Genomic DNA, 13,014 nt, shown 5'->3' on the forward strand with positions numbered 1-13,014 from the left:
GGAATCGGTGTGCCTTTATTCTCTCTGCTGAAAATAACTCCAAGCACATGACCCACTGGGATATTAGCTCCTTTTTCTTTTTTAGAGAACATCTCCGTGTTAATTATTTTAGTACAAGGCACAGGATGGTCCTTGTACAATAGAGAAGTGTCTGTTGTACATTCAGTGCCAAAGGGGTTCCCATAAAGAGATCAGTCAATTCTATCAATGTGGAAATACCGTGTATGGGATTTTCACTTCTGAGAGAACCATTCCTGAGTTCAAATGAAGCAAACTACCAACACATATATCTCCTACTATCTTATATTTCATTAGTCCTTTATGGCTTTCCAAAATTTTTTTCTACGTGTGGGTGTAACTTTGTTTCAGAATCACCTGAAGAGCTTTAAAAGGACCAATTCCTAGCTTGACCCCACAGAAAGTCTGGGAAGAGCCCAGTATTTTTTCTTTTTTTTTTTTGCTTAAAATCTCTCCAGAGGACTCTCATGCAGCTGGTCCATGGATTGGCGTTTAGAAACCACTGCTATGTTATATCATTTTTTTCTCTGAGGAAGAGAATCAACCAGAGAGTTGTTGGCATGAGTCTTTATTCAAAATTGCAAAGCGTGAGAATGCTCTGAAGGAACTGTGTGAACTTAGAGAAAGAGGAGAGAATTTTTGTAGGTCTTTGGCAGGAGTGTCAGTTGAAGTTGAGCTAGTTTTGGACAAGGGCAGTTCTTGGAAAAGGAATGAATTGTTTTTGTAGATCAACACCCATCGTTTGGACGATTTGGGTTTTGTCAAAAGAGATAGAACTGGGCAGTTAGGGTCTAAGGTCATGTGCAAAAGACTGGGAAAAAATAGCTCTCAGGAACAAGAACATGTGAAAACCGCAGCAGAACATTCTTCAGTCCCTAAGTGTGTCTCGAATCTAACACAGCCCTATGAGGTAGCTAGGGCATATCCATTGCCATTGTATAGATGAGGAAACTGAGGTTCAAAGAGGTTAAGTTATGTTTCTTTCAAATGCCCTTGTTACCAGAACTGAGAAGAGAACATAAGTTTTTTCTTGGTTTGTTTATTTGTTTGCTTTTTGACTCATGGTCCATTACTTTATATTCATCAATATCCTAATAAGTGTATAACCCTATGGTAAGTACTTTCCCAGACATAACATCATATTATGAGGATAATACATACACACATATAAAACTCAGATGATAACTGATAATCTATGGCTGTATAAGATGCACTAAATGGTTGATGTAAGCAATTCATGTTCTTGGAATTCAGAAGAGAGGTTGAGGACCTTGGTTTCAGGGATAGCTTAAAGCAATAGATAATACTTGAACTAGGCTATAAAGAAAGGGTAATGCAGACAGTGAAAGTATGTAGGAGAGCATTCTACACAGGGAAGAATGGCTCTAATGGGGCTAGACTCACTAATGTTCAGGGAACGGAGAAGTTTTGTTTCGTGCAACCATATGGTGGTTGACATGGCTAGAATGGCCTTTTTGGGCCAATGGGCCAATCCTCTGGACTAAAGAGTTCATATTTCATGCACTTTCAAGCAATTAGAAGTTGCTGCATTTAAGCTGGAGAGTAAGCTGAGAGAATATTTTTTGAGCAAAATGAATCCCATGGCAGTGTACTGGATGCTTCAGAATGTAAAGTAGTAAGTCCTGAACTACAGTGGATGAAGAAGAGATGGAAGCAAAACACCGGTGCAAAACATTTTTAAAAACATTTTTCAGAAATAATTTCAAATTTCTAAAACAATTTCAAAAATGTAAATAATGCTAAGAACACAGGCATACTTTTACTATTGTGAACATTTTATCCCATTTGCTTTAACATTTGCACTCTCTTCTCACTCTCTTCTCACTCTTTCTCATTTTTTCCCTTAAGCAGTTGAGGATAAGTTGTACACTTAATGGCCCTTTACCCCTAAATACTTCAGTGTGTATTTTCTGAAAATAGGGATATCCCCTTTCATAACAAAGTAAAAGTTACCACTTTAGTGAATTTTGCACTGATACAATATATTTTATGGTCTCCATCCAGTTTGGTCAGTTGACCCAGTGTTGGTCTTTTATAGCATTTTCCCCTCCAGCACGGTATGCAGCCTCTATGCAGTCTCGGGGCAGACATCACATTTAGTTTTCATGTTTCTTTAGCCTCCTTTAATGTAAAACATTTATACAGACTTTGTCACTCGTGACATTGACATTTTAAAAATATATAATCCTCCCTCCTTTTATCACTATGAAGTCATCCATTTTGTGCTTGTCAGATGTTTCCTCTTGATTAAATTCAGATTTTACAATCTCAAATGAAATATGGCATTGTCAGTGTTGCCGCCTTCTTACAGTGTCCCACCTGGAGGCACGTGATGCCCATGTCCCTGGGTAATTTAATCACTTGGTGAACATGTTGTCGAGTTTCTCCACTGTATAAATGGTATGTTTTCTCCCTTGTAACTAACAACCTTTCTGTTGAGAGACATATTAAAACCATGAAAATATCCTGTACCTCATCAAAATTTTGCCCTAGATTTAGCATCCATTGAAGATTTTTGCCTGATCCAGTCTTGATCACAATAGTTACAAAAGGATTATTTGCAAACTCCAGCAGTCCTTCCACATTTACAGTCAGCACCTCTGTGCTGTAAGCAAGAGCTCTCCCTTCTTTCTTTTTCTTTTCTTTTCCTTTCCCTTTTTCTCTTCCTTTTCTCCCTCCCTTCCTCCCTCCCTCCTCACCTCCCTTCCTTCCTTCCTTCATTTTTCCTTCCACTTCAGTGTAGTTATGGGATTCATCTGAAATACAATTAGTTTCATTTATTTCAATTTAGTTTTTTCTCTGCATTCTTATGTATTTAATCACACTCATGAATATGTAGAACATAAATATGCTTTTAAAATCAGTGCAACACATTTTGAATTAGGAAGTAATAGAGTGTATGATCAGTATAGTGTGGAAAATTCCAGAAATTTTCCCCGAATGAATTGCCATCTAATTTCCAAAAAATTCAAGATATATCTTTTCAATTGCATAGATTCCTACCAAACTTCTAAATGAATAGTTGTATTCTACCTTAGTGAGTTGTCTTCTTCAACTTCCGGTGAATACAAGATTCCTTTGTTTACTTAAAGAGTCATGTATCTATCTACCACTAACAATCATAAAGTTAGGAAGCAGAGTTAACAACTACTTAGATGGATGTAGTTTACTTATTGATGTAGGAACAAATGGGTGATGGATTCAAAGGAGAACTCAGCGAGAACTGACTCTGTTGGAAGATCAATCCTCAGCTAATGTCACATATTTCCACATGTCTGCTCGTGGGCGTGGACTATCTCTTCATGGTGAAGTTACCCACATCTCCTTGGGTGGTTGCTATTAGGGACTCTGGCACTTATGACTTCATTGAGAATTCATAGGCCATTAGTAAGGTGCAGCTTATGATCTGAAAGAAAAGGAATTCCCTTTTAGAATTCCCAACTTTGGAAGACAAATATATCCTAAGGCATTTCTTTAACAGGTTTTTTCCAGCAGACATTATTAAAAGTATAATATGGGTCTTAGTCCACCAACTTAGTTGTGCAAGAAATAGCACATTTCTTGATTGTCTTTATATCAATTTAAATCAGACTTCAGGCCTGATTTCTTCGGGGCTGACGGGACCTTTAATGGAAGTCATTGTTGCCCTGACCCTGGGTCATGCAGAAGCTCCTGTTGTCTTGTGTCTGCACTGGTTCTCACCAAAAAGACAGTTTTCCAAGTTTGTACTTTGAATTATAAGAACTCTGCTGCTTCTGTTCTAAATGAGGCAAAGGGTCTTTACTGACTCCTGCAGCCTAAGGGCCATGGCCCAGTTCCCCTATGTTTACCTTACCGATTCTCTCTGAACCCCGAACCTCACCAGACAGCAGGATGCTGGTACTCAGTACTCCTAAATCCCACCAATACCCGTCTCTTTCCTAGTCGGTGGTAATCTCCTCCTGGTCTCTTTCAGCTCTCAAATGCATTCTGCTCTTTTCTTTTTTCTTTCTGGAACACCTTGCAAATCAGGCCTTCATGAAAGATTGGAAAAGGCATTGTTTTCCAGCAGCTTCCACTTTCTGCCAAGAAAAAGCCTCTGAGGCAAAGTGCTACAAGGGGCTTGGCTAGCTTGTTAGAATTGAAGGAAGAGCAAAATGTAAACTAGCATTTCAGTAAATTAGCCTGCCATTTACTCTTTCTCGAAATTGCCAAGGCCTTAGAGCAGAAATTAGATTCGACCTTCTGCTCCGTAGGAGTTGAAAATTTTTTCAACTGTGGAAAACAGCATGCTCTTTCTCAGAGTTTAATGATGAATGGAACACAAGCCAGTAAACACTGGTGATTCACCTAAATTGTGCGTTCTGCCCCCAGTACTCCGCCCCACCTCTGTCCTTCCCCCAGCTCCCAGTGTCTTGCCGCTGAGAGCTAAAGACAGTTTTTTCCAACAGCAATTTACCTTTACTTGGTGAGTTTGTATCAGGGTGATTCATATTTGAGGGATTATATTTTGTCAAAGACCTCATGAAAGCCAACAATTCATAAGAAAAAAATGTCGGCCTCAATTTATGTAGCCTAAAAGAGGTTTCCAAAGATAGCAATGAAAACTTGCCATTGAGGCTTAAATTTAGGATGGGATTTTTTTAAACACTCTAGTGGCCACTTGAAGCCACCCATGAATCAGGAAAGCAATAGGGATTTTTTATTAAATTTTACAGCAAGTCAGAAATCACTGAATAGGAAAAATTTTTTAAAGGAAAACACTGGAGACTCATCATGCAAAGTCCTACATTTGACTGCAGCTTTAAGGTACAGTTATGTATACTGTTAAGTCAAGTATTTGTTGAACACGGGACAGTCCATCCTCAGGTCATTCTTCGGAATGGCTGCACCTCACCTAGGGTGATGAGAACAGCAGTTGCCAGGAGAGAAGCCCAAGAAGGGAGAGATTTCCTAGGACTCAGATGAGAAAGCATTCTACAAAATATATGGGGCACCTTAGTGGGGAGTCCTTGGGTATCAATTCATCACTTAGTCTGTCTAAAAAACCTGGAATTGTGTGTTTTATATGTGTGTTTATATTAGTGTGTGTGTCCTTCATGGAACAGTATTCACCATATATCCAGTTACTGAAGCCTGGAGGCTGGGCATCATTGTTATTTCTCTTTTTTATACCATTCTGCACATTATTAGTAAATCCTGCAGATTATATCTGCAAAATTATCTCACTTTGTCCATTTTTTCCCATTTCTGCTATAACCAGCCTAGTTCAAACCATCTCCAATCTTTTATACCCACATCAGAGAGATTAAACACACACACACACACACACACACACACGCACACTCACTCGCACATGCACTGACTCTTGGCTTCTGCCTGCCTAAACCCTCTAATAGCTCCCAGTATATCCAGAGGCCCTGTGATATCTGACTCCTGACTCTCCTCCCCATCTCATGGACGTCACTAACCTCACCAACCTCGCTTACTCTCCAGCCACACTCTCTCGCTCTTTGTCTCCCCAGAGCCTTTGTCCATCTGTCTCCCCTTCCTGGAATCCACCTCCCCATTCCTCTTCTCTGCTTCTTAGCATGGCTTTCTCTTTTTACGCTTTCAAATTTAACTTACGCACTTGCCCCCATTCCATATTTACCAACACAACACCCTGTTCATCAACTTCATAGCATTTTACTGAGTTTTGTCATTATATATTTAATTATTTCCTTACCTCTTTTGTCTGCCTTCCTTCCCCCAACAGACCATGAGTTTTGTGCAGACAGGAGCCATGTCTGCTCCTCTCACCACTGTTTCTTCATTACCTAACACAGCACCTGCACGTACCTATACCACACTCTCAATAACTTTAAGTGACTTAACAAGTTGGTGTAAGGCTGGGGGTTATTTTGTTCTGCAGCAGAAATTTAACCCAACTCTGAGCAAGGCTAAACCTCAAACAGCTGATCTTGCTATCTGTTTTGGGAAAAAGATGTGATTTAGACATTGAGATTTCTATGCCAACACACCATCCAGGTGGTTGTTTCTTATAGGAGATTATTGTCAGACAATTTGTATACCCCAGACACTTTGATCAGAGGCAGCTTGCTAATTCCTAATTCACCTTTGCACTAAGTCTCTGGAAAAGACAACGCATTTTTAAATGTTTGGAGCCTTAAAAATCTTTCTCCTTCAATGTCCTTTATTTTTTCTTAAGCAGTATATGTACACAGTAGTCGAGGTGGCTGCATTACTGACAGGATTAAACACTTGAATAAATTCTGAGGAAAAAAGAATTTTTAAAAGGCAGCAGCTAATGTTTTCTTAGTTGTGGATAATGGCTTTTAGGTGCTAATTCTCCCCCGAGAGCAAGCGTAGCTGCCATTACTGTCAATGCGATTTATATATGCTTATTAACGAAAGAATAGGCTCTTGAACATGGGCCATAATGATTTTTCTTGTAACTGGGCCATGGTTGCTCCAACAGTTTTACTACCTTTTTATTATTTATGCTCTGCATACATATTCTATTCCTTTGAGAAAAGAAAACAGACATTACGTGCTATTTTTGTCACTGACCTTCTCAGTCCTGCTCAACAAAATGTGTCTCCTGTTTCAGAGCTGCCAAGAGCTTGAGAATTTGGGGTAATATTTAATTTCAAGTATTAGAAATATTTTTCTGGATATTTCCTGACTATTGGTTGGTTCATTAATGGAGGTTTTAAGAAGAAAAATGACAATTTCAGGATTGGGGTGGTTTCACTGAGTTAAGACTTAGATTTTAATATGGTGAAAAATATACAAATCAATACAAGGAGCTATAAAAGCCCAAGTGATTTTTAAGTTTTTCGTTCTATCTAGCTTGCTATTCAGTGTTACTGATGTCTCTAGAGCTTTATATTTGAAAATTATTAAAGGCTAATTTTATTTGCTACCAAAGAGGTAGTTTCCCCCAGAGTAGTATTGAGGTCATTGAACAGGAAAAACTGAAGAAGGAGAAAGAAATGATGTCATCCAAGAAACCAGAAATGCTGATGTCATCCAAGAAACCAGAAATGCTAAGGAGTTAATAGTATTTTTGTATCAGATAGACAAGCAGGAGGCATAGTGGGGAGGAGGGAGGGGGAGAGACAGTTACTTACAGTGGTATTTTTTTGTTAAAAGAAAAAAGTTTGCAGAAAGGAAATCAGAACAAACCAATGGCTAAAAAACAGGTCCAGAGGTGACGGACTGCTGTTACCAAGATCAAGGACTAGTAAAAAGGCATGAAAATTAAGTAAAGTACAGCTCAGGGGGGAGTGTTTTACACCAATGAGTTTATAAGCATCAAAGTCAATTTAAGTATATAGACAGTTTTTCTTGCACAACAAAAAGTGTGACTTTTACATTTTACTTACAGGCATTTCCTTAAAATGCCATTTAATATTTTACTGTCTTGACTAAAGAAATGGAAATCTATCAAACTGGTTGAAGGAAGCCCACATAGGTTGGTGTTCAATCTTCATTACACCTGGGAGGAAGGTTCAGTGCATTTTCTTGGGTGATGATACTGGGATTGGCTCTAATTAATATTTTCATTAATATTATGGATGATGGGATAGGGTAAGCTCGATAAATTTTTCAATTATGCCAAATTGAGTAGTGAAGCTGGCACCTGGAAGAACTTGACTGTAATTTAAATGACCTTTTGAGTTTCAGAAGAAAGCGAATGACAATTTGGTTAGACAAGAGCAAGATGCTGGGAGCTAATCACTAGCAATAGTGAGAGTACTTATGTTGTGCATTAGAAAACAATTTCACATCTTTGTTTATTTTTTTTACCTTCAATCATGCAAGTAGGTGTAATTATCCCTCTGGAGGTAAAGATGGAAGTAGGTTGGCTTCTAAGAAATGCGGTGGAATGGAGAGGCATGGGGACTGAGTTGAAAAGTGAATCACTAAACAAATCTGCAACCAAGCTTCACATTAGGGTGTTTAAGAAGATTATACCTTATGGTAATGTGGGCTAATTTTACTGATATTCTCAAAATTGGACAAGCCTTGAATTGGTATATTGTGTTCAATGTAAGTATCCAAAATATAAGTACAAGGAAAATGGCATGGGTCCAGAGAAGAGCAACAGAAATTCCAAAGTAGTTGGAAGACTAGTTCTGGGAAAGACTATCAGCATTATTTAGCACAGAAGAGGGAAGGTAAAAAAATACACATGTAACTTCAAACATACTTTTATGGTTCCTTATTGGAAGAATAGTCAGCAGCTCTTTATTGTTTCTATGGGTATAGGAAAATGTACAGTCACATTTTTTTCTGGAAGAATATTCTTTATAAAAAAAAATCATCTAACTATGAAGCTGGGATATATCACTTTATACTGGGATGATTTAGGACAATCACTGCCCCTAATCCCTGTCTCTTCCTTCCTTCCTCCCTCCTTCCCTCTCTGTCTCCTTCTTTCCTTCTTTCTTTTTTTCCTTCCCTTCCTTCTCTCTCTTACCTTTTTTTCTCCCTTTCTCTTTTCATTTCTTCCTTCCTTTATTTCTTTCTTCTACTTTATAAAAATTCTGTAACTTTAGTTAATGAGGATGATTTTTCTTAAGACTAAAATTTGAACAGAGACTAAAACCTGATCTAAGAACGTTTTATTATGTAATCTAGCCTCACCCTTCAATGTCACTTCCATGTTCAAAGTTACTTCCATATGTAACTTAAATATCATGGAAGTATTTGGAATATTATATTTTAAAATGTGATATTGTTATGGAAGTCTAAAGTTGAAAGTGCCTTTCAGATACAGAAAATTATAATAAATTATCTTCCCTTTTAGGTCAAATGGCTGGCGATCATACAAGGCTGGAGTTTCATAACATAGAGACTGGCATCATCACAGAACGACGGTATCTATCTTCTGTCCCCTCCAACTTCATTGGACACCTGCAGAGCCTGACCTTTAATGGAATGGCATACATTGACTTGTGTAAAAATGGCGACATAGATTACTGTGAGCTCAATGCCAGATTTGGCTTCAGGAACATCATAGCAGACCCTGTCACCTTCAAGACCAAATCAAGCTATGTTGCCTTAGCTACATTGCAAGCCTACACTTCTATGCATCTTTTTTTCCAGTTCAAGACAACATCCCTAGATGGACTAATTCTGTATAACAGTGGGGATGGAAATGACTTTATCGTGGTTGAATTAGTTAAAGGGTGAGTATATGTCAGTTCAATGACAAATAAATAAAACTTTGGGAGAAGGAAACTCAATTTCTAAAAGTATACATTAAACAGAATGTATTGGCTTATAAGGTGGTGAGCAGGGGTGAGGGGGGTGCAAATAATTTATCTATTTAAATCACTTTTAGGTATCTTATAAAGTTAATATTGATTCAGTACAGTCTTTCATACCGACATTTCCATATATGAGGTACAAATAACATCGAGTTCTAGTTTATGGTAGGTATTCCATGAATCTTACACTTCAGATGTGGATTTCCCACTATGCACACTGTAATTCTATGAAAGAATTTCTACAGATTTGTAGGCTAATTTGTGCTAAATTAAATAGCTAATTCAAGTAATCAGATTACTTCAATTCCACCAAATCCCATTTAACTCAAGCTTGATTCTGTGTCAGAGTTCCTTGAAGAATTTAGAAGAAAAGATTTTAGTGAAGTTTCTTGAAACTGTAATGAAAATTTGATGTCTTTTAATAGATTTGAGTATTCATTCATACGTTCAGTGGATATTACTGCATATTTACAATGGGCTAGATTATTGCCAGGCACTAATGTATATTTCTTACCATCTCTTGCACATCTCAGATTCCACCAACCCAGAGCCACACACACACACGCAAACACACAACTCTAGAGCATACAGGCGAATGCATGAATATAGCAGAAAAGCACTATGAAAAGTTTCCTAAGATGATCATGTGCAAACGTTCAATAGAGTCTTTAGAGAAATTAGGAAAATGTATGAGGCAAGGAGTGGATATCTGAGCTGAGTCTTGAAGGATGAGGGCATGTTTCCCATATAGAAACAAGCATTTAATATGGAGGGAGAGGAGGTGCAAGAAGCTGAGAAGTGCCAGTTGACTGTGGTTGGCAAAGGATGGAGGGAGTGGTGGAAATTGCGAGTAGTGAAAGATATTTACCTTCCAAAGCCATAAAGTAGAATGTAGGCGATGATTTAAAAAATAATTGTCACTATTTCCTATAGTGAAGACAACGAGTAATCCTTCTTGTTGAGACAGAGTAGTGTTTCTTACCTTTTTGTTAGCTGAACTTCTACACAACTCACTCTCATGACTTCTAGCAAGGGTGGAACCAGCGGGGGAAACTAATCTCCATTTGTAATTTCTAGTTTGACTCTACCCAAAATTCAAACGGCGATGGCACTCTCCCGTCTCTCCTTTTTCCCCAGGTACTTACATTACGTGTTTGATTTGGGAAATGGTGCTAACCTCATCAAAGGGAGCTCAAATAAACCTCTCAATGACAATCAGTGGCACAACGTGATGATATCAAGGGACACCAGCAATCTCCACACGGTGAAGATTGACACGAAAATCACAACGCAAATCACAGCGGGAGCCAGGAACTTGGACCTCAAGAGTAAGTGCCTCCGAGTCAGAGTAGCAGGCGTCGCGCCACACGGTCTCCACTCACATGGCAAATACTCTGCCTTGGGGTGTGTGTGTGTGTCTGTGCAGCCTTCTGCAAAGGCTGACCAGAATTTCATTTCCAGCACGTAATTAATAATACAACACACAAACCTCTGTTCCCCCTTTAATGTGGCAGAAACATATGTATTTTTAATAGCAGCTCGAAAAATGCAACACCTGAGAATGCATGCATGATTAAAGTTTAAAGAGTGAGAAAAACACATTCTTAGTCTGGATATAATAAAGAAAAGTCAGCTTTTGCAAATGTCTTTAGTCCCAATCGTTTTCAATCAGTTTGAAGTCAAGGTAACCAGATACCTAAGGAGTTTCTTCTAGAGCTTATCAGTTTTCTTTCCTTCGTGGGGTTCCCTAGATACTTACAGATGGTCTAACCAACAGGGGTCTGAGCCTGGCTTATACCCTTGTATCCAACAGTGAATTCCAGCCCCTCCACACACACCCCAACCCAGTGGGAATGTTTCTTTCACTAGCTGCTAAGAAAGCCTTAGCAGACTTTTTCCTTCCTTATTGGTACTTGATTTCTCAGATGAGCAGGACAAAATGCTTAGAAAATATGTCAGTGAGAGGAAAAAATAACAGAAGTTTCTATTTGAATGGGCCTTTGTGATTCACTAAGAACATATCCGCATATCCCATCTCATTTAACAGTACAACAAGCATTGGACAAGGTATTATTAGCATTTTATTAGAAATGTAGGAAATCTGAACTTTGAATGGCTTGCCCGGGGATAGAACAGCTGCTCCACTGGAGCAAAACATAAGCCCAGTGCTGACACACGCCCCCTCCACTGCTGCTTCTGTGCCGATGCGACACATCCAAGGCCCTGCAGGGATTGTCCTGATGGCATTTCTGCTTGGCAAGAGCTGTTCATTTATATTGATGGGATCTTTCCCTTTGATTCAAAAGGTAAATACATGGGGGAGTTAGGAAACTAGAAAGAGAAAATCCAGCAGAACTCTTTCTAGAGAAAAATGTTCTTTCTAAATAGGGTGAAAGAAAAGTGTTTCACTTTCTGTAATTGCAGAATATGTTTACAACCCCTGGCTTATATTTGTCCAACACATGAAATGTGTAGTAATGGCTGTCTCCCTTCTTTCAGAGTGGGCCTCTTGTTAACTTCAAAGAGATCCTGTTTGTGCCCACAAATCTAATAGCTTAGCTCAAAGAGTGAAATGAAATTCAAAGGAAATGCTGTTTAACGGGCTAAACCTCTTTCTTTTTCTTCTCTCTGAATGAAGTCAATGGAGTGCATTTTCTCTCCCTATTTCATGGGTGCCCTTGTTTTGCACAACAGGCTCAGGTAGCAATAAGAAAGGGAGAGATTGTGACATCCAGTGTGCTGGCCACACCAGCCACTAAAGCCAAATGAAAAGAGTGTCCTGTTTGTGTAGGAAGAGACCTCAGTAAGCATCAGTGAGCTTCACTAGAAACCATGGACTCTACGTCGAAGATTACAGTGGCTGGAAAAGAAGCAGTTCAGTGGTTGGTTGAAGTACGTGACATGCACAGACCTGCACACTGAGGGTACAGAGAAACAGTGCAAGGCAATGGGGTATATATCTCATTGGATAGTTAGGGCACTGTCTCCTGAGAAGCAAATATCTGCTATTGTTCATTAGAAACAAGAAGTGAGGGCAATACGAGGTCATGGTACAGGACTCTTTCTGGTGGAAAGAGTCTAAGAAACCCTCAAAAGTGATTTTTATTAAAACATTGAGTTTCATGATTCTGAATATGAGAAAGGTTTTATCCATGACATGAAAACTATAACTATGAATTGAAAATAGCATTTTATATAATATTAAGATGCTGAATATTGAATTTGTATTTAGAAAAACACACACAAACAATTTAAACTTGAGGTGAATTTCCCAGGTGAATAAAGAGATTCTGTACTAATGACTATCCCCCTTTACCTCATGACGTTCCTACATGTTTACAGGCTTATCAGACTATGCCAAAAAGTGAGAGCAAGTTCCTAGAATTAAAATTAAAAATCAAAAGCCAAAGCTGTGGTCTTGTAAATTGGATGTGTGATCCAATGGCAACAATAATCCCAAAGAAGCCCTCTTGCCATGTGTGTCATCGACTAGAGGGAGCTTGAGTAGAGACAGCATGGTTGCAGGGCATGACATCCCCTAGCTCCCATCATCACCGCCTTTTGGTGTGTGTGGCCATAGGCAGTGGTCAGATAAAGAGTATTTGCTGAGCAGGTCCTCTGGGCTAAGAGTGGAGAGTACAGTTGCGAGGAGGGTGGCAGGGTTCCTATAATGAAGAGCTTTCTGTCCCAAGAAGACTGACGTTGAGAGAACATT

At 38.9% G+C, this 13,014-nt stretch overlaps 1 protein-coding gene across 11 annotated transcripts in view; it reads left to right on the top strand.

The window, feature by feature from the left end:
- Positions 1-13,014, top strand: part of NRXN1 (neurexin 1) — a 1,082,241-nt gene that overhangs the window by 538,592 nt on the left and 530,635 nt on the right. For all 11 annotated transcript variants that reach the window (XM_058551255.1, XM_058551254.1, XM_058551256.1 and 8 more), the window contains 2 exons: positions 8,837-9,218; positions 10,437-10,627. In XM_058551255.1, coding sequence (XP_058407238.1) covers positions 8,837-9,218; positions 10,437-10,627 — 573 coding nt within the window. The remainder of the gene's footprint in view (positions 1-8,836; positions 9,219-10,436; positions 10,628-13,014) is intronic.

Source organism: Diceros bicornis, chromosome 12 (assembly GCF_020826845.1).
Source record: "Diceros bicornis minor isolate mBicDic1 chromosome 12, mDicBic1.mat.cur, whole genome shotgun sequence".
NCBI lineage: Eukaryota > Metazoa > Chordata > Mammalia > Perissodactyla > Rhinocerotidae > Diceros > Diceros bicornis.